Source organism: Histoplasma capsulatum, genomic scaffold (assembly GCF_000149585.1).
Source record: "Histoplasma capsulatum NAm1 scaffold_4 genomic scaffold, whole genome shotgun sequence".
NCBI classification, from domain to species: Eukaryota; Fungi; Ascomycota; class Eurotiomycetes; order Onygenales; family Ajellomycetaceae; genus Histoplasma; species Histoplasma mississippiense.
In genome coordinates, this window is record NW_001813979.1 from 553,355 (window position 1) to 575,163 (window position 21,809).

A 21,809-nucleotide genomic window follows, 5' to 3' on the forward strand; every position below is an offset into this window, starting at 1 on the left:
TGGAGATGGAGGATGCTGACTAAGCCACCGCCTTGGGCTGCTGCAGACTTCACTCGCTAAGGACCGACACTGCCACGGTTACGGATATCAAACTCTATCAGCGTGATATAATATTGGTATTGATCCACGATGCACCGTCTCTCGCTTCCTGCCATAGTGTAGGGTCACCCTGTCCTGCGCTGCGTCGACGGGAGATCCCCCCTGGGCCACTGGTATCGCTGATCCTATCTATGCATTCTCAGCCTCGCCGCAGCCCCTTTTCGTAGACTGGAAATCCCCGCGTCGCCATTATCTACATCCATTGCCTGGTACTTGCACTTCTGTTCTATGGAATGGGAGAACCCAAGCCCAGCAATCCTCGTCTTCCCCCGAACTGCCTTACATCCGCGTTGATATGTGCCCGACGTGCCCTACATTGCGGTGCTAACTTGTCCCATCCTTCCGTTCCAGCAGACTCCACGCGTGGACATTGGCCTGTTGCAACTCACACCAAATTTCCAACATCAATCGCTCGGTTTTAACCAGCCGGGATGGCTATTAGCAATAGCCATCCTTGTGCTTTTTTAGGCTAAAGAAAGAAAAAAAGAAAGCAAATTCCACACCTCCAACCAGGGAATGGTTTTAATTTTTCACGTAGTTTTTTTTTTTTTTTTTTTTTTGAATAGGCGTTTTCGTACCTAGGTAGCCTTAGAACCCTTCGAAGAGCATGTGATGTAAAACGGAATAATAGTTACATCGCCCGCAATCACGACATCAACAGAAGTGATCCAAGGGCACTTTTAATATGCAGCGTACAGAAAAGAGAAAAAAGAAGAGCAAGAAGAACCAGAATTTACGATAAAGGCAAACGGACTTCGAGCGCTCCAGTCATCGCCTTGATATCTTCAAACAAGATCGCTGCGGGGGTAAAGTATCCCACCCCAGTTTCCATGTTCCCTGCAAACAAAAGCCCTACGAATTTCGTCTCCACGTCAAATATAAATGATCCAGAGTCTCCCTGTGCACAGAACTGCAATCCATTCTTGTCTGTAACTGCTGCTTCCTCCATCACAGTCACTGCCTTCTTGTCAGTTTTGTCAGTTTTCCATGACTCAAGGTGCACACTGTGCAATCCCTGATATCTTCCACTGGTGAAATTGGTCCGCCGGCCAATTTTTTGTATGTACTGTACAAAGCCGAGCCATGAGGAGGGCTATTTACAGAGGGCTGCTCCATAAGTTGTCCTGAAAAGTCCGCGAATCCATCTCTATATGATCCAGTGGGCGGCACCTAAAAAAAGGTTAGCAAAAATTCAATTAGCAAATAACTATTTGTTAGAAAGGAATTACTCACATTATTACTCCCAATACGGGGTGTAACAACCTCAATTAGAGCCCAGTCTAGCTGTCTTCTCATGGGACAGGGGGTGAATCTGTACCCAGAATCAGCAAAAACTCTCCCAAGGAGGGCATCTCCTGTGACAAAAATTTTCTCAGCTTTGTGTTGTTTGATGGCGAGAAGCTGATTTATATTGTCCTGGAAGCGTTTATACCGGGCTTCATCTGTTGGAGTACTAAATTCATTGTTTGACACAGCAGCTTCTATGCGTTCTCGTACTGGGGATTTTCATCCAATTCTCTGTTGCTTCCTTAATCAGTTCCATTCTCTTCATATAATCCTTTAGCGCTGGCTGATCTATCAGAGTATTGGCAGATTTTGCTTGGTCAACTCTCATGCCAGTCTCCCTCCATTCTTTGACATCTATTGATATGTTAGCTCATCGCCGAGTCCAACCTCATTCCATGGGGGAGGATGGAGGGGGGAGTGGTGGTTTGTGTATGATTAAGCATGTTTGTGAAGAGGGGATTAGAAAGGGGTAGGTTCGTCGGTATTCCCACACCTTTAGACAATCTAGAGAAGTCATTACCCCCCTCCTCTGAGTCAACACAATGGTAGCATGTTAAACCAAAGGTGTTCCACTGCTTAGTACTAGGATGCTACAGCTGGAGGAAACCATCAAATGTAGAACCACTATAATCTGAGCCGTGCGGGCTGATGCTCATCCCCAATTGTGCTTTTTGCTACCAAGCATTAAATATCCGGGAGGACAATGCTTGTGATGTCCATCCATATCAGTTGTTTTCCAAATGTAGCTTCGTACAACTTCAACAGCCACCTCCTGAAGACCCTCATCATCTAATAATGCAGTAATCTGATCACGTTCTACCTTCCATGTTCTTGGTGAATCCAGAGGGACGGATAAAACAATTGTGGGTGGATTGTTTTGGTGGTCTGGACTTGTGCCTCTTCGAAAACACTCCAGAGCCAGCCAGCCTTCCATTCCAATAAGTTCACAAATACATGTAGATAAGTCACGCCACTTGGAGTAAATTTTGTCATTCTCAAAGACAGGAAAGGAAAGGTGTATCTTTCCACACTTGCTCGTGGGTCAGTGATCTCAATACTGAGGATTGGCAAATTGTGCAGTTGGAATAAGTTGCGAATGTCAAGGCAAGCATTCAGCCATGATCTATCTGGAATGTCTCTGGTTGCTGGAACTATAACTGTTTCTGTTTTTCCATCATCGTCGTACCTTGCCGATCGTCTATCTACAAGATCCAGAGTCTGCCGGTGGATTGAGTGGCGATTTAGCAAGTCAACTATGCCCTGTTCAAGTCCAGATTTCCACTTCTTGAAGGTTGGATGCTCAGATAGGGCGAAATTCAGGGTTGGAGGGGCACAGAGGTATGGCCCTCCGACGCGAAAATCTTCCACCCTTATGCCGTTTGTCGATTCGTCCGAATCTGAGCTGGAGCCGGAAGACCTTTTCTGCCTTTTGGGAGGGGAAGGGGGGGGGGGGGGGGGGACCTGGAGAAGGTGAAGAGGACTCGAGAGATGGCAACAAGGGAGAAGCATAGCAATCTTCACTGCTTCTGTTTACTGCTCTTCCTCTAGAGCCAGGAACTGAAGACATCTTGCCGTTGATGAGACAGGTACTTGAAAGCTCAAAACACTCTGCTTGTTGATCTGTGTTTCCACAGAGAAGAAAGAAAGGGCAGATGTGGAAGCAAGGACGAGATGTAGAGGGGATGAAGTGAAGTGAAGTGAAGTGAAGTGAAGTGGTGAAGCGTAGCGTTGTTGGTCGGCCGCAAGTTGTAGGGCATCATCTACAACAGCCATTTTGAGAGATGTGGAAACGTTCCCACAAAGCTAAACTGAACATCTTCCAAGGAAAATCCAGAAGGTCAGGTAGAATAATGATAGCTCATCAAATCTGCAAGTTATGCACTGGTTGCTCGTTATAGAAACGAATCCCAAGCAGATGGTGGTGTTTCAGGGTCATCTCTCGGAGGGATTCCTCAGACACTCCTGTGGATCGATATCAGAAACTGAAGACTCTCCTCATTATTTACCTTGTCCCAGATGTCAACCATCATGGGTGCATCACATTAAGTACTAGTAAACATAAACGAAAGTTTGTTTTGGCGACAGAGAAAAGAAAAATGAAAGTAAGAGGTGACAACTATCCCGCTTCTATATTTAACTGTAAGTCTGCTATATAATTACATGTTTGCCACTAGATAGTTAGCGTAAATGAGAGAAACAACCTATCTCCTTCTACAGAGTTAACTATCTTAGATTGAAAATTCAAGTACTTAATATGAAACCGAAGTTGATAAGTTACAATGTACAGTACATACAATGCAATTTGGCTCACTTCCATCATCTCTAAACCGTAGAGATCTCTATATAATTACTGGTATGTCTGAAAATCTGTATATATACTAGTATTTATACTATATGTACTGTACGTGTTTAGCTGGAGACAGAGGTCATTATTTACTGGGCAGCATTACGTAGATGAATATGTGAAAGTATTTCCCCCCCTCTCTCTCCCTCTCAAGATATATATATTGATGTGTCCGGGAACCAGTGTATAAGGTCTTCAGACACTATCATATATATATATATATATATCGGCCTCCAAGCATCAATAGATCGAGATCCCTATGTATAATTATATAGGAGTTTTCATGCACAAGTAAACAGAATCTAGTTATTTGATCAATTCAGTCTTCCGTAGCTGTCTCATCCCTAACTGCCCGTCTGGGATATGGAGAATTCGTCCCAAGCATATATCCATGTTATATCTATCTATTTTATATTGTGTTTTGCTTTCCAAGTTCTCCTTCTTCTCTTTTCCTACAATTGGCGGCCCAAAAATCTCAAAAAACGAGTCTCAAACAAGACTTACTTTCTATTTTATTTTTATTTTTACTTTTATGTTTTTGGATTCGGATTTAGACTTGGTATGGAGGCAGGGGATAATAAGCAAAATAAGGGGACACTTCAACGATGAGAATAACAAGATTATTGATTATTGATATTTCTGAAGAACGGGAAGGAAGCATTTTTGGGAGTAGAAAAGGTATAAATTAGCAAATAAGAAAGGGGCCCTGAAGCATTGAAACGGGGCAGCGGGGGTAGATAAGCGGGATTTATTTTGTAAAACGTTCTCTAAAATTGTAATAAAATGAGAAGGATGTTGTCTGGGCCTGTAGAAAATGTGTAATACCGGATAGAAAAGAAAAGGCAAATAAAACAAGAAAAAAAATTTTCAAATGAAAAAAAGAAAAAGAGGGCGGGAAGGGAATTACTACCGACTTGAGGCATAATGGGAACTGAAAGGCAATCTAGGGGCGGAGAAGTGAGAGGGAAACAATATCATCCATCAATCACCTCTCGGAATATAGATATGAAAACGACCTGAATGAAGAAAAAAAAAGGAGGGGAACGGGAGGGAGAGGAGGGAAGGGGGAGAGAGAAATCACATAAAGTCATCATCACCCAAATCATCACCATCATACGCCGTGAGATCAGCGCCGCGCGCGCCCGCAACATCCCTCCCAACCACAACGCTCGTCTTCGTCTTGGCCGCCTTGCTCTTCTTCCCCCCTTTATCCGCCGCCTTCTCCTCCTTCAGCTTCTCATTCCCTACGGCCGTCAACGCGCTCGCTATCTTCTTGATATCCCCGCTCGGCAACTCCTTGACGAGCTTCTTCGCGAAATCCTGAGCCCACATGGCATACTGCGGCTTCTTCGACTGGGCTGTCAGCAGCGGGATCAGCGCGTTGGTCAGCTCTGCGAACTGCGTCTTGGTCCCCGGCTTGAAGAGGGGGATGGCGGAGAGGTCTATAGATTTGGTCGGGTCGGATTTGTCGCCGATGACGACGGCGGCTTTCGGAATGGTGGAGCGGGTGCGGTTCAGGTCGATGTCGCCGATGAGGTCCTGAGCGTGGGAGAGGTCTGCGTCCTTCTCTGTGCGCCGGAGACGTGCGCGCACGGCGGCCTCGTCTTCGTCATCATCATCGTCGTCGTCGTCTTCGCTGGATAGTTGTTGGTGCCGCCGTTGCTCCTTGCGCTCTTGTATCCGTTGGGTTTTTGATTTCTTGTTCGCGGCCGCTTCGGCTTCGGCTTTTGCTTTCGCTGCGGCGGCTTTGGCTGCCTTTTCGCGCTCGACTTCGGAGTCTTCGGCGGCTTCCCAGTCGTCGACTACCTACACATTTCCCCAAGAAGCAAAGAATTAAAACAGGTAATGGATGGATGGATGGTTGGTGCAACGGGGGTCTATGTGGAGGAGGCGCCATACATCATCGCTATCCTCCTCGTCATCGAACTTGCGTCTCTGTGTCGTTGTTGAAACAAGAGGAGGGGAGGAGGGGGGTGTACTCTCCTCTTCATCGTCTGTAGGTTATGTCAAAAAGACCATTCATACGTTAGCTCCGAGAACCTGCATATATTGATACAATATCTAAGCGAACTAAACTGCATGGCATTAACAACTTGAATCCCTTGACCGCCATTTGCTAGAAGACACAAATCTAAGATAGAAAGAAATATAAAATAGCGCCCTGCCATGTTTGACAAACCTCCCCTCCTCTCTCCTAAATTTAGGTACATACCCCACTTTGAAGGCGCCATGGCCTCCTGAAAACGGCTGATGGTAGCAAGAGCTCTTGTCTGTGTTGCGGGTTCTCGATGAGAAGACTTCGAGTGCAGCGAGGAGCATTCAACAGCAGTACAGGGTACGGGGGTGTATATGGTTGATATCAATGTGAGTGTGGGTTGTTTTTTTTTGGGCTTCTTCTCGCTACATAGAATTGCATGTGGGTTGGATGAGATACGCTAAGCTTTTTTGGGTAGGGCCGATAAGATAAGCACCCCCAATAACGTTAACGTAATTCCCAACCGAGCGAGACACTAAATTTATTGTATAGAGAGTATTCAATTTTAATTGCAATTATTAACAACAATAAAAAGAAAATTTATTAAAAACTATACGATACTAGGATTAGGACATCTTATTCTTGTATGTCCAATAGTGCCACAGTTACTACATCTCTGTGGGGCTCGTAATCGTGGTCGTGAAGCAGGAGCTTCAGGTTTGTATGACTGAATAGCTATACTCTCAACAGATGGATTAGAGGGAGAAATAAAATTTTGAGCTTCTTCTCTTGTAAGACCTTCTTCATGTTGAATTAGTCTTCTAGATCTTGTACATTTTTGCTTCTCCTTCTCATTTAAAGCAAATATATTCTGGTATTGCTTCTTCATAACTGAAGCAGTAATCATCTCATATTCACAGATCTTAAGAATCTGGTCAAATCCTTTCTGAAATGCCTCAGTGAGGTTCATACAGTCTTGCTCAAGAAGAGATTTGACTTTGCTTGCCTGCTGTTGCAGTTGATGGGAATTCTTAGATGTTTGAAAAATTCAGAATGATTGGAAGTTGCTGAATCAGCTTTCTGAAAATGTAAATATACAGAGCTGAATATTAAGCTTCTGAATAACTCAATCAGAATTGTATGAGTTGATATCAGTTGCAATAAAGCCACTTTGAATATTTGAAATGTCAAAGCTTTCTTCTTTACTGTAGAATATGCACCTAAGAAATCTGCTTTCTGTATAGTATTAAAGTCAAATCATATTTACTGTTCAATCAGACCTTCATATGAATGCTTTAGAACAGCAAAAACACTTACATTAAAAGATTGCAAGAGATGTTATAAATGAGGTGATATACAGAGAGGAATTATATTGTTCTCTGTATAAAATCAATCAAATTCAGATGTAAAATAGCTTTCATGATCATTCAGAATAAATAAAAAATGATTGCTTCTTCTTCATATACTCACAATTGATATAAACAATTTTATAAGCCATTGAAACTCAATCTCATTTGTAATTCAGTCATTAAAATTAATATCAAGTCTTCAGCCATTTGAGAGCTCATTAAACCAGCTTTCTTAAATATTGTTGCTCTTGAGAATAATATAAGGAGATAGATTTCAATCAGACACATTCACTGTGTAGTAATTTCGGTTTATTATTTTTCCGTGGCGTACGCCACCCTCTATTATCAAGGATGGCGTACGCTAGTGTTAGTGTGCGAAGTATTATACCAGGGAGAAAGCTCTAGGAGATGGCTGGCTGCAAGTACTGTATGGCATTGATGGCTATTCTAATCTTTGAGGAAGGGAAAGGAGGTTGTTGGCCACTAAGTGGCGATATTGCTATTTACAAAATGAGCATCATCATGTGACCCCCAATTACATGAAGTCCTTTCACTCTGACTCTACCCCTTCATCCCTCCTCCCCTTTTTTTGTCGGTTGGCAGCATGGTGGCCTGCCTCATAGCGGCATTGTGGCCTGCTTTATAGCAGCATTGTTGACTGTCGCTTCTTGTCTTGCTGGCGGTATCAATATGTGCCTGCCCTAGCTTGTGTTGCTGGCGAAAACACCTGCCCCAACCCTCAGCTGGCGGTAGCCCTGCCTCAGTTCAGATTTGATGTTGCAGTAGAAGCTTGAAAACAGCAGTAACATATAAAATACATGCTCAGTAATAGATGTGAAACATATCTTTCTTTTTTTATAAATTTTTTTTTTTTTTTTTTTTTATATATCATCTGAAAGTGTTATTTGTATTAATTCATAGTCTCATCATTGATGTGTTCATTCTGATCATTATCATTATCATTGTTGTTTATTTGAACATCTTCTGAAGATTGTCTAAAAGTTGTTGTCTATGATAAATTGACAAGGTTGGTTTCTGTCTGTGTATTCTGTCAGCTGTTCAATTGTGATTTGAAAGAGTGATAGCATTTCTGATTGTGTGTCTGTGGCTGTTTGTATAGATGATTGCTATAGATCTCTCTCTGTTGATCTGAGATGTGCTGAGTAGCAGTGATGATATTGATCTATGAATAGGTCTGCATTTATTAGTTGGATTGGGCGCATTCATTCATCAAATTCAGGTCTTTTGTATCATCATCTGACTCTGTATTTGAGCGCTTCTTTTATGATGTGGGAATCTAAAATTTCATTTATTTTTCAGTCATTGTCTGTTATCTGTTCATCTGATGGTATGTGGGTGTTCTGTAGCGGGTTATTGTCCCTTTTTTTGTGTTGTTTGAGAAGAGAGGTATAAAATACATTGTGAATCTGATAGCTCAGTGAAAGGTCTAGCTGATATGTCTGAATGTCAATTTTTATATATATGTTGAATGATTTTAAAAACTTGTGATTTAGCTTCTTATTTGATTTGCATGTTTTGAGATTCATTATACTCAAATATACATGATCTCCCACTTCAAAATCTTGAAAGTTGTCATTTGCATACTTTTTCATCAGATTCTGAGTGTATATGAGTTTTTATTGTGTTATGTCTTGTATCTCTTGTGTTAGAATTGCGGTGTGTTCTGTGTAGGGTTCATTTATAACATCTATAGGTATATTTGAGGTTGTAGGTGGCAAGGGTTTGTAGTCTAAGTTCATGAGAAATGCGGATATTTTCAAAGCAAAGTGTATTAATGAACTGTAGATGAATTCTGCTCAGAGTAAAAGATCTGCTCAATCATCTTGTAGATAGTCAGTGTATAATCATAAATAAACCTTCATTTTTCTATTTTGTCATTCTGTCTGATCATCTGTCTGTGAGTGGTAAGCTGTTGAGAGTTGATGATTTACTTGTTGGTTTTGATTAATATTCTCTAGAAGTCAGAGGTAAATAAGTGGTTTTTATCTGATATTATTGCTGCTGGAATCCCATGTAGTCGTACTATATTTGCTATAAAGATATGTGTAAATGTTTATGGTAGCAAATTAGTTACAGTTGGGATATAGTGTGGTTTTTTGAATTGTTTGCAGCAGAATACTGATATGGCGTCAACTATCTGATCTGTGGCTGAACATTTTGACTGTGGAAGATTTGTGATGAAGTCAATTGTTATTATGTGTCAGTTTCTATCTGATACTGGGATGGGGGTGAGTTCCCTGTAAGTGTGATGTGTGATGAGTTTGACTTTATGACAGGCTTTGAATGTGCTGGTATATATGTTGATATCCTTCCTCATCATCAGTCAGTAGAACTATTTTTATATAAATTGATAAATTTTTTTGCATTGAAATGTTCTGCAGTGAATGAGTTATGGAACTTCAGAAAAATCTGATTTCTGATTGTTGCATTTTCAGAAACATATATTTTGTTTTGATAAAAGAGGAGTTTATTCTGTATCATTCAATTCTTAAAGCGATTTCTGTTATTGTCTGATATGAGAGACTTCAACTTCTGTGATAGTGTATGCTTGATTTGCTGAATTAGGTCTTGATTGACCTCTGTTGCATTGATGGAAAGTATTTTAGCAGTGTTTATAGCTGCTACTCTGTGGTTATGTAATATGACAGAGGTTTGTTCATAGTAGATTGTGAGTTGTATGAATCAGTAAAATTCATTATAAAGTTTTATCAGTTCAGCTGGATTCAGTTTGTAGTTCAGTTGTCTCAAGAGCTCATCAGTAGGGTTTTTGGAGCCCTGTTTATGCAAGATTTTTATATTTAACTCACTCAAATGTTGTGCCCATCTCACTTGTCAGTGTGTCAGAATCTTGGTGGTGAGGAATGGAAGAAGATTGTGATGATCACTGTATGTATGTATGTATGTATAGGTTTAACGTCCCGGAGAAAACACGGGCAGCGCCCGTGTTTCAGAAGCCTCCCGAAGGGCATGGAGACGTGCTACGCTGGAGAGATTTCTATATACACAGAGAGAGAAAACAGAATCCAGGTGGCAACTCTTGAGAAGACTCAGCTCATTGCAAAGGATTTTTCTGAGCTGCGCATCCACTTCTGGCCCGACGTATGGCCATTCATGGTGGGGCTATAGTGTGGTTCCCTGAGGGGACCGCCGCTGCCGTGCCTGGAAGGCTTTATAGTGAGCAGAGAGGGATACCTCTCTCAGTTGATCAGAAAGCTGTCTGTGCTTCTAACATCAGAAGAAAGACAGACAAGATAAATAATGAAGGAGAGAGCACTGAAGAAGGTTGTGACAGGAAAAGAGCAGAGAATGACAGAGAGAGCAAAGAAAAGAAGGAAGAAGAAGCATTTGAGCCGATAGAGACAAGGGCAGACGAGAGGAAAACAAAGCAGAGCACTTGTGCTCTGTCAGAGTTGTGAGCATCTGATCCACATTTTGTAGATGCTCTTTGTATAAGTTTGAAAAGATTAAAATATTATTAAAGTATATAAAACACGATTAGCCGTTCTGCTTTGCAAGGATTGTATTCATTATTGTTTGAAAGATTGCAGGGGTGTTTGTAAGCCTTATAGATATTACAAGAAATTCAAACTTTCCCCATTATATGTTAAATGTTATTTTGAGCACTGACAGTTCATCTACGCGAATCTGTTAGTATTCTGCAAGTAGATCAATCTTTGTTAAGTATCAGGCATTTTCTACCATATCTAATTGTTGTTGGATTTGTGGTAGCGAATATCCATTCTTCACGGTGAGTTTATTGAGCATCTGATAGTTGATGCACATATATCATTCTTCATTTGACTTTTTAACAAATAGAACTGGGAAGCCTCATGCACTGAAGAATGGTTATATAAGGCCTCTCTTCAACAACTCCCTTATCTGCCACTGTAATTCCTTGAGGTGTGTTTGTGATAGAGAGTACACATTACAATTTATTGATTTCACATCCCTCATATCAATCTCATGAATGAATTCTTTTTCAGACAGCAGAGAAGACAGAAGGTTCATTCAAAAAACTTTCTTATGCTTTTCAAACAATATCTTCATAATAATTTTATTTTTTGAATCTTTCATGAGCAGCAGTTCTTCTGCTTCAGATTTCTTTATGATATATAGAATGCTCTGAATTGAAGTTTTACACAGTGTTTGTTTCATTTAATGTTGAGTGATGAGATTCAAATCTTCTGTCCTTGATGCGTGGAACCTGCACCTCATATTTATGAGTAAGATTATATGAATTTGATTCTTACAATCTGTCAACTATATGTGATATGTGCATCAATGAATTCTGAGATCCTACTTCTGAAATCAATCAAGTCTCAAAATCAGATTGTATTCTACATTCAGAAGCATGCACATTCAGATGCAGCAAGACCATCTTTCAAAATGTAAGAGCATCTTTACCCTTAAAGATGAGATAAAATATTAATTATTCAGAAGTTTTACTTGTTTAAATTTCTTCACTCATCATATATCAGATAATTGTTTTAACATATGATCATCAATGTACTTCATCAAAGTGTCTGTGTTCAATAACACATTCACTGCCACTTTTCTTTTTCATTTCAGATATTCTTTATACATTAATGTATTCAATTCTACAGTATTCAGATGTTTATCTGCTTTCTCTTCTACATTCATCTCTTCATCTACATTCTGTTTAACTCTTGTAGAATTCAGACGGTTATCTAATGCAGGCAACTTATCTATTTCAGAGATTTTTAATAATCAATCAGTAAATGTTTTCAGTTCTACTGATCCCTCTAATTTTTTGACTTCTTCTTTTACAAATGATTACAACAATCTCTTGCATTATGATTCTGTCAACTGCAGTGAAAGCATGCTCTGTGTTCACAAAATCAGACTACCCACCCTGGCGAATTCTTTTTGAGAGGGTTCAAGATCTTCATGATAGCATTGAAGTCAATATCCATTGCATCTGAGTGTCTTGATGATGATGTGATAAATATAGATGTGAGTCTTCTTGCATTCATTTACATCTTCACTGCTTGCTTTCACAGCTTGCTTGCTTGTTCTTTTGAGAATAATGTTTCATACGTTTCCTCCATCATCTGTGATCATGGGTTAAGACACTTTCACTCAGTGTATAGATCAGTCTCCAAGCTGTGTATGGAGGTTTGTAGACAGAAAAATGTTAAGAGCTCTTGATTCATTGCAAGATAATGCAAGCTGAAATGAATGTAGTATGATGCAAGGTCTTCTTCTTGCTTGCATTCTACAAAGCATTCATGCCCGCGTGGCGCAGTTGGTAAGACTGTTACCCAAGGTAGCACTGTTAGATGTGCTGTAGGTTCGAATCTTGCCGCTGGCAAGGTCCCATTTTGGGCCACTTTTTACCCATGAAGGCCCCCGTGACCAGGGGCCAAGCTTAGTGAGGCAGTGCTGACAGGGATGCTGCTTGGCAGTGATGAGGGTGGTGGCCGCCGGAAGCCGCTCTCATTAGTGCCAAGCATCTCCCCTGTCATTAGTGCTAAGCTAAGCAAGATCCGATGATTACAGAGGGTCGAGTATAGGGTGCTTATACATGCTAGCACCTGCCAAGGCCCCCGGCACTTAGGGGGCCACCCCAACAACAGGGAATGATTTTAAAAACCATCCGATTGGTTGCCTCATCAGAGAGGTAGTAGCAAACCAAACAGGACACCCTGGTAGGCGCCCTATCTCCAAGGCCTACTAGTGGTCTCTAACACTATTAGTGGGTAAAACATTGGGTGGGGTAAGCCTATAGTTAGTCCTTTACACGGGGTAAGGCCACGACGGCTGGTTGGAAGGCCAAGGGGGCAATGGGCTGAGATCAGCAACCGGAAGCCCTAGGCTATGGTGATGCCTAGAGTGGGCGGTGGCGCTTAACTAGGACCCCCAGCTGGACGAGCCAGAACTAGTTAAAGCGGCCCGAGAGGACGGACGCGGTGGTCGGTTGGTTATAGGGGTTATAATACGTAACTAGCTTAAGGTGCATGCTGCGTGGAATAGCCACGTAGTTGACTCAAATGAAATAAATGGTGCTGCCACTGGACATGAGATAATTCAAGTTGATATGGAATTGGATAGTAATCAAACAGTTCAAAACCTATTATATTCAAATCAATACAATTTTGAAAAAGCTCAGTGGACAGAAGTGAAAAAAATGATTGAAAAGTTGAAATTAGAGAATAAAGAAATTCTTTATTGGGAATCAGATACAAATCTTACAGACAAAATGCTTGAAGAAAGAGCAAACTTAATCACTGAGATTATTTTTTCAAGTGTAAAAAGTTAAATTCCATTGAAAAGAGTCTCTGAATTCTCTAAGCCTTGGTGGAATGATGAGATTTCAAATAAAAGAAGACATTTAGCTAGAGTTAAAAGAGATTGGAAAGAAGATCTTGCCTCATTTGAGTATTTAAAGAATATTAGAAATGATTATTTCTCCACAATTAAAAAAGCAAAAACTGATTGTTGGAATAACTTTCTAGAAAATGCTCAGGGGAAAAGAGATTTTCAAAGCTTTCAGATATACAAAGTCAAAAACAATGTCTAAGCTACCAACATTAATTTATAATTTTCAGAACGAGGAAATTATAGCTAGCTCATTTGAAGATAAATGTCAAGCTTTTACGAGAATATTGTTTCCATCATCAAATAATTCAACTGAGGTTTATTCTTTTCAAGAAGATAATGAATATGAACATGATAAGAAATGGGAATGGCCTGACTTAACTGAAGATGAATTAAAGACAGCTATTTTTTCATCTTCAAAGGTCACAGCAGCAGGAGCTGATAGTATAAATCATTTAATAATTCAAGAGCTTTATTCAGTACTAAAAGATGAGCTCTTTGAATTGTTCTCAAATCTTTTGAAATATGGGTATCATTCTAAGTGCTGGAGGCATGCTGTTGGAGTTATTCTGTCAAAACCCAATAGAAAACCAACTATTCCTAAATCTTATAGAGCGATATCGCTGCTGAATTGTCTGGGAAAATTTTTGGAAAAAATAATTGCAACTAGACTGTCTTTTCTATCTACTACTACTGATTTATTATATGATGATCAGATGGGAAGTAGAAAGCAAAACTCAGCAATTGATGCAGTTTTCTCTGTAGTTCATGATATTCAACTTGCAAAGAATGAAAAAATGATTACAACTGCAATGTTTATTGATATAAAAGGTGCATTTGATTGTGTTTCACTTTCTTAAATGATTAAAACTTTGATAGAACTGAGAATGCCAAAGTCTCTCATTAAGTGCGTTGTCTATTTCATGTCAAAAAGAACTATTCAGTTGCTTTTTGATGGAATGAGACAACATATAACAGATATTGAGATAGGAGTTCCTCAGGGTTCCCCAGTCTCACCCATTTTATTTGCTATATTTATCAAGTTTCTGTTTATTGATAGACAAATGGCAATTATGGTGAGAACTCCAAGCTATGTGGATGATTTGGGTCTAGTTGTAAGCTCAGAATCAATTGTAAATAATTGCAATTTGATTGAGCAAGCAGCAACTGAAATGATTGAAAAAGCAAAATCAAAAAACATCATTTTTGATATGGATAAAACTGAATTTTATCCAAATTTCAGAGAAAGAGATACTGAAGTTAAGCTTTTAAATCATTCAGTTAAACCAAAAAATTTAGTTAGATGGCTTGGTGTCTGGTTAGATTCTCAGTTAAAATTTAAATCTCATGTTCAGATCAAAGTTGCAAGTGCTGAAAGAATCTTAAACAGTATTTTTTTTAAGACTTTCAAGTACTGAAAGAGGCTTGTCTTTTCAAGCAATGAGACAATTACATATTGCTTGTATAACCTCTGTTTCAGACTTTGCAGTTCAAGTATGGTGGAAAAATCAAAAGAGTTTTTGTAGAGAGGTTTCAAAAGCTTCAAAATTCAGCTTTAAGAAAAATATTAGGGGTAGTTAAAACCTCTTCAATTAAAGCCATGGAGATTGAAGCCTCTCTATTACCATCACAAGTGCGATTTGATAAAATCTGTATGAATTATGTTTTCAGAATTATGAAGTTATATCCCAATCATTCAATTAAAAAAAAAAGTCTCAAGTTTTTTTTCCAAGTGAATCAATTGGAGTAGATTTGAATTGGAAGTCATATTTTGATTGGAATGAAATAAATTCATCTGATAATTCAACATCTGTGCAAAGAAAGAAGATACCATCTCAGTTATTTAGAATTTGCTCCATGATTAAAAACAGTTTCTCTAGTTTAAATGTGGAGAAAGTGGTCTTTGAAAATCTCTCTCCTTGGAAGAAAGATCTTGTCAGTCTTATTGATTTAAATATTAGTCGACTTTCAAAAGAAGTTCAGACTGAACAACATCTAAATCTTCTAAAACAAATGAGAAATAAAGCAATTCTTATATACACTGATGATTCAAAGTGTGAGAAAACAGATAATCTTGGAGCTGGAATAGCATATTTAGAAAATGATAAAAACTATATTCTTGTTTCTTGGCAAATTGGAAAAGAGTCAGAAGTTTTTAATGCTGAATTATTTGCAATTTCAAGAGCTTTCAAATTGGTTGAGATGAAGATTGAATAATGGAAAAGATTTGAGCATATTTGAATATTCTCTGATAGTCAAGCTGAGTTTAAAAGACTTCAAAGTAATAAAATCAAAAGTGGACAGTCAATGCTAGCGCTGATTTTGAAAAGTTTTCAAAACATTCAAAGAAAAATTTCATTCAATTATTCTATTCATCTTCACTGGGTGCCTGCTCACATGGGTATATATGGCAATGAAATGGCTGATGAAGCTGCAAAAAAAGCAACTGAATTGGAAGTCTGTTTTTTAAAAATTGTAACATGAGCTTTTATTAAGAGAAAAATAAGAGAATTATGTTTGCAAAAATGGCAAGATATCTGGTTTTTACAAAAAAAGAGTGTACATTATTCCAGGTTTGAAACTAAGTCAAAATGAAAAGTTTGCTCAATAAAATGTAAAAAGAAACTTTTTGCTACAATAATGCAGCTAAAGCTTGGACATGGTTATTTTAAATCATATTTAACAAAGATTAGAAATGATTTAAGTGACTTATATTCAGATTGAAAATCCGGAGCATCTTTTACTTTGTACAAAGCATATAGAGTTAAGATTGAGATTGAGAGAGAAGTTTGAATTGAGACAGTTAAATTTAAAACTTTTATTCAATACAAAAACTGAAAATGAATTCTTAATTAAATATTTGAAAAAATCAAATATTGTTACAAGATTTCAATTGAATAACTTGATCTGATAATCAATTCAATTTTTGTTTTTCTTTTTTTTCTTTTGTTTCTACGTATTTGCTTTAATTTTTGTTTTTATTTTTATTTTTATTTCGTTATTTTTACTTTGAAATTTATTTCATTTTGATTATTTTTGATTTTGACTTATTTTGAAAAGTTTGATTTGTGAATGCTTTCTGTTCTTTAAATAGCTGCTGTTTTTTATACTCTTTATTTCATTTGTTTTAAATTAAATGTATTGATCTGTTGTTATTCTTTTGACACTCTTTCTTAAATTAAATAGTTTGAATAGTTGTTTAATTCTGGGCTAGAATTCTGCTATTGCATATATTAAATTGACTTTGTATATTAGCTTATTCTTAAGTTGAAAAATCCTAGAGTATTTCAGGTAGATGTCATAGTCACTGACTGCATACATCTATAATGGAAGAATAATAATAATAATACAAAGCATTCATAACATTTGTCTTTGACATCTAATTTCTCAAAGTTATGCAGGATCCATCTTGCAAAATCATCTCATTTTCATGATAACTCATATTTGTCAAATACTTCCACATTCAACTTCTCAGCTATCATTCAGAGGGATCTAGCTTTTTCTCTGAAAATAAATGCTGCACACAAGATCTATTGTAATTCAGTGAGTTGCTGTTCTGTGAGCTCACATTCCATACAGTAGTGTGAATGCATCTGATTCAATCAGTTAAGAGCAGTGTCGTTCTTACACTCATCATCAAAGTGTGGTGGGTTAGATAGATCTCCTGGTTTGATATATTCTGTGATTAATAGTGTATTCTCAAGGAACACCGTCCGTGCTGCGTACGCTGGATCAGGGTCGTTAGATGGGTATTGATATTTGGAGAGTTGGTTAAGCTATGCAATGAGATCTCAAGTGTTGCTGAATGTTCAGTTTTGAAATGTATGCACTCCAGTTCTCAGCACAGATTAGCCACTTAAGTGTCTTACTTGTTTTTAACATTTGCTAAACTATCTGCAAAGTTCACAGCATTCACTATTTATTGCTGAGCAGCTTTCACATGTTGACATTTCTTCTGCACTTCAAGCTCTGTTTGATAAAGGTTACACATTGTCAATATCTTCTTCAACAAGGTGTTGCGGATGAGAAGTTTGTCATTCTCAGGTGCAAGAGCTGCCACTCTACATACTGCTTCTTGTAAGCCTTCAGGAACCAGTTGCATTTCATTCAGTTCGGGTACAAGGGATGGGTGTTGGTTGAAGATATCCATGATGGTTATCATCAGTCGTATGCTTTTCTCTATATCTTAAAAATACTGTTTGTAAGTGATTTCTTGTTGGTATCTTCTTGATTGTATGACTGGCTGACTCCTTCTTAGGCTTATGAGTAGGGTGGTTTTTTGAACCATTGTCCACCTCTACACCGCCTTCCTATGCCCTCGGCTCACCTCACATATAGTGGTGAGTTATCTGCTACTGATGTTGCAATCGGAAGCATTCCGACTTCACCGCTCATTCGTACGATCGAGCTCTACAGTGTAGAGATGACCACGCTGGCATGATAACTACAATTCACGTCGTAGGCGGAATTATCACGCCCTCAGGAGTGTATGCTCCCTTCGGTTTAAACATGCTATCAAATGTGATTCAAAGGTTGCTTGAGCTGTTCAAAGCTTTTAAGCTTTGCAGCCCTTCTTATACGAATTAACTAGTGCGGTAGCTGGAAGGACTTTACGTGATCGGGGGTCACATGATGATGCTCATCCTGTAAATAGCAATATCGCCACTCAGTGGCCAACAACCTCCTTTCCCTTCCTCAAGGATTAGAATAGCCATCAATGCCATACAGTACTTGTAGCCAGCCATCTCCCAGAGCTTTCTCCCTGATATAATACTTCACACACTAACACTCTAATCCTTCTCGAAAACATACCGGCCGGAAAGCAACAAGGACCCAAAATTTTTTTTTTTTTCTCTATGACACGGAGCGACATGACCACGAGGAACCAGTCTCAAGCTATGGAAAACCTCATCGAGCAAGTCCAAAACCTCATACAGGAAAATGCCACCCTGGCTGAACATATCAACATGAATGAAACCACCTTGGAAACAGAGAACCGATACCTGCTAGCGTGCATCACCACACTAAAGGCTCAGAATAATGCAAGGGGTAACCCATTCACAAACAGTAATACCACTGAAACAGCCACAGTTGTCAAAACCAAGCTGAAAGAATCAGATGCATTTAATGGTCATTCTGATATCAGATTCTGACTATTGAACATTGAAGACAACATATGGGAGAGACTCATCATCAATAATGTATTTAAAATCATCTATACAGTCAGCTACCTTGATAAACCCATACACCAACGCATCCAGAGACTACAGATATCACATGATGTTCACATCACCTTATGAGAAATTCTCAAAGTATGATTACAAGACAATTATCAAACCACCAACCCAGAATTACAAGCGGAATTACAACTGATGGAACTTCAAATGAAATCATATCAGAAAGCAATTAAATTTATCATTTAATTTGAGACAATTGCTGCAAACATGAAGTGGAATGATGTCATCATATACATTATCTATTGAGCAAAACTGACCCAATCTATATTGACACAAATCAATCAAGTCTATTTCAACATGTGATCAGCCACTTTCACTGAATGGAAACAGATGACACTATAGGCGGAGAGCTATATAATAATGATGTATCAATTTATTAAACAAGATATCAAATGTATCTGATTCAATGATTGAGAATGGAACTGATTATGATCCTCAGAGTGCTAAGTAAGAGGAGCTGGTAAAAATTCAAACATATTAAATGCTGAATTCTTTCAATAACAGAGGGACAGCCTCTACATCTGATGTGGTAAAAAGAGACACTGATAAAATATTTGTTTCTTCAGAGTAGAATACTTAGCTTTGAGATCAAACTTTCTCAGCTCTCAGATTGCAATAACAAGATTTAGAATTCTCTTATCAACATCTATCATCATAAACATCTCATCAAGATCACTCTCACCAGCTTTCAAACAGAAAAACTCATCAGCATGTCAATAGAAGCAATGATGTACTCAACAAAGCTTCAAAAGAAAGACTCTTTTGCACAGAAAATAAATAACTACAGATTATCTGAGCACATCATATACTACATCATATCAGCACCACAGAATTCAATAGCTTTCAATAATCTGAAACATCTCATATCAACAATCAACATCTCAGCAATGATCGACTCCGGAGCTGTATTCAACATTCTGGCACTTAGAGCAGTGGAAGCTTTGAATGTGAAAAAGATACTCTGTACTGAAGTTAAACTACTCAACCTTAACAATAACTCCTACAAATCATACTCATATATATACGAACTCGACCTCCTCGACCCAATGGGAAAACTACACACCCATTATTTCAGACCACTACAGATGTCAACATCAATGATATTAAAATGGCTCTGATTATGACAAGTTAACCCAAGCATCTGGCAAACCGGACAAATCACCTCCTGTACACAATGGGAGCAACAAATGGAAATCAATCTATATCAATCAGATGACACCGATCTCACACCCCTTCTGATATGGCTTCAAACAGAAACAGAAAACCCTGCACCCACATCAATTCCTGCAGAAATAGCAGACTATGAAGATGTTTTTCACAAATCATCTGCAAACACTCTCCACCCACATTTCAGTACAGACATACATATCGCACTGATGAATAATAAAACTCTCAGTAAATGTCTGCTATACTCAATGTCTGAATTAGAGCTATATCTGTTAAAAAAGTATATAGATGATAATCTGATCAAAGGCTTTATACATCTGAGCAAATCACTATTTACATCTTCAGTATTATTTGCAGATAAAAAGAAAGGTGATAAAAGATTCTGTGTAGACTACTGCAAACTCAATACTATCACTGTGAAAAATCAATATGCAATCCCACTCATCTCAGACCTACTAGAACAACTGGGGGTAGTAAAATGAATAATCAAATTAGACCTTCAACACACCTACCATTTCATCAAAATAGTCAAAGGACGTGAACATCTCACTGCATTCAAAATCAGATATGGCATATATGAATACCTGGTTGTATCATTCAGCCTCACCAATGCATCTGCTCATTTCTAACAGTTTATAAACACAGTCTTACAAAAACATATTGATGATTTCATTGTAGTCTACATTGATGATATTGTCACCTACATGAAGGAGGACAGCTTCATCAAATATTGAATTCAAATATGATAAATGCTGCAGAAGTTCCGAGACACAAACCTCATATGTAATATATTCAAATACTTATTTTTACAAACAGAAATCGACTTTCTAAACTATTTTGTTGGAAGAAAGGGCATCAGAATAGACTCAGTACAAGTAGATGCTATAGTACAATGATCATTTTCAAAAACACTATAAAATCTATAAGCATTTCTCAGCTTCTGTAACTTTTACAAATAATTCATCTATCATTATAGCTGCATCTGCCTCATACTCATTGCACTATTAAAAGGAAGCACAATATTTCAATGAACAAACAAACATGAGGTCAAGATGCAACAATTCAAACAAGGATTCACAAAAACTTCATTGCTAATATTCTACAGTGACATCAAATCAATCATTATCTTTTGTGATGTCAGTAGCTTTGTCATAAGTGGTATATTTTCTTAGAAACAGAAAGATAGGCACCTTCACTCAGTAGCATTTTTTAGCAAAAAAAAGTCTACAGTAGAAAGAAATTACAGCATCTATGATGCAGAAATGTTAGCCATTGTAGAGGCAATAAAACATTAACATCATTTCATACACAGCAATTGAGAGCAGATCATTGTCTACAGTGATCATCTGTGGTGTAATCAGTACAGTCTACGTGTCTGACTCAGCTGATATGGTTTTGACTGCCGGCATTGTATCTACGCGTACTCTGCTTTGTTTTCCTCTCGTCTGCCCTTGTCTCTATCGGCTCAAATGCTTCTTCTTCCTTCTTTTCTTTGCTCTCTCTGTCATTCTCTGCTCTTTTCCTGTCACAACCTTCTTCAGTGCTCTCTCCTTCATTATTTATCTTGTCTGTCTTTCTTCTGATGTTAGAAGCACAGACAGCTTTCTGATCAACTGAGAGAGGTATCCCTCTCTGCTCACTATAAAGCCTTCCAGGCACGGCAGCGGCGGTCCCCTCAGGGAACCACACTATAGCCCCACCATGAATGGCCATACGTCGGGCCAGAAGTGGATGCGCAGCTCAGAAAAATCCTTTGCAATGAGCTGAGTCTTCTCAAGAGTTGCCACCTGGATTCTGTTTTCTCTCTCTGTGTATATAGAAATCTCTCCAGCGTAGCACGTCTCCATGCCCTTCGGGAGGCTTCTGAAACACGGGCGCTGCCCGTGTTTTCTCCGGGACGTTAAACCTATACATACATACATACATACAGAGTGGCCAATTATGTGAGTAGTGTCAGAGATGACAGAGGAAATCATTGTTAAATTTCTACA

General features: G+C 38.5%; 4 protein-coding genes and 1 pseudogene across 5 annotated transcripts; 2 read left to right on the forward strand and 3 right to left on the reverse strand.

The window, feature by feature from the left end:
• Nucleotides 1-832: 832 nt before the first annotated feature.
• On the reverse strand, nucleotides 833-1,395 carry HCAG_04174 (predicted protein; the record flags this gene model as incomplete). Its single annotated transcript, XM_001540284.1, has 3 exons — nucleotides 833-1,056; nucleotides 1,167-1,269; nucleotides 1,333-1,395. The coding sequence occupies 3 exons, from the start codon at nucleotides 1,393-1,395 to the stop codon at nucleotides 833-835; spliced, it is 390 nt and encodes a 129-aa protein (XP_001540334.1).
• Nucleotides 1,396-4,807: 3,412 nt separating this feature from the next.
• HCAG_04175 (predicted protein) lies at nucleotides 4,808-5,961 on the reverse strand (the record flags this gene model as incomplete). Its single annotated transcript, XM_001540285.1, has 3 exons — nucleotides 4,808-5,536; nucleotides 5,630-5,724; nucleotides 5,943-5,961. 3 exons carry the CDS (start codon nucleotides 5,959-5,961, stop codon nucleotides 4,808-4,810), a joined length of 843 nt encoding a protein of 280 aa, XP_001540335.1.
• Nucleotides 5,962-9,716: 3,755 nt separating this feature from the next.
• HCAG_04176 (predicted protein) lies at nucleotides 9,717-10,966 on the forward strand (the record flags this gene model as incomplete). The annotated part of the gene is made up of 5 exons (XM_001540286.1): nucleotides 9,717-9,725; nucleotides 9,920-9,965; nucleotides 10,322-10,487; nucleotides 10,805-10,823; nucleotides 10,892-10,966. The coding sequence occupies 5 exons, from the start codon at nucleotides 9,717-9,719 to the stop codon at nucleotides 10,964-10,966; spliced, it is 315 nt and encodes a 104-aa protein (XP_001540336.1).
• Nucleotides 10,967-12,326: 1,360 nt separating this feature from the next.
• HCAG_09358 lies at nucleotides 12,327-12,407 on the forward strand (annotated as a pseudogene). The gene has a single exon. The product of its transcript is annotated as a tRNA-OTHER (tRNA).
• Nucleotides 12,408-17,333: 4,926 nt separating this feature from the next.
• Nucleotides 17,334-17,564, reverse strand: HCAG_04177 (predicted protein; the record flags this gene model as incomplete). Its single annotated transcript, XM_001540287.1, has 1 exon — nucleotides 17,334-17,564. One exon carries the CDS (start codon nucleotides 17,562-17,564, stop codon nucleotides 17,334-17,336), a length of 231 nt encoding a protein of 76 aa, XP_001540337.1.
• Between the last annotated feature and the right edge of the window lie 4,245 nt (nucleotides 17,565-21,809).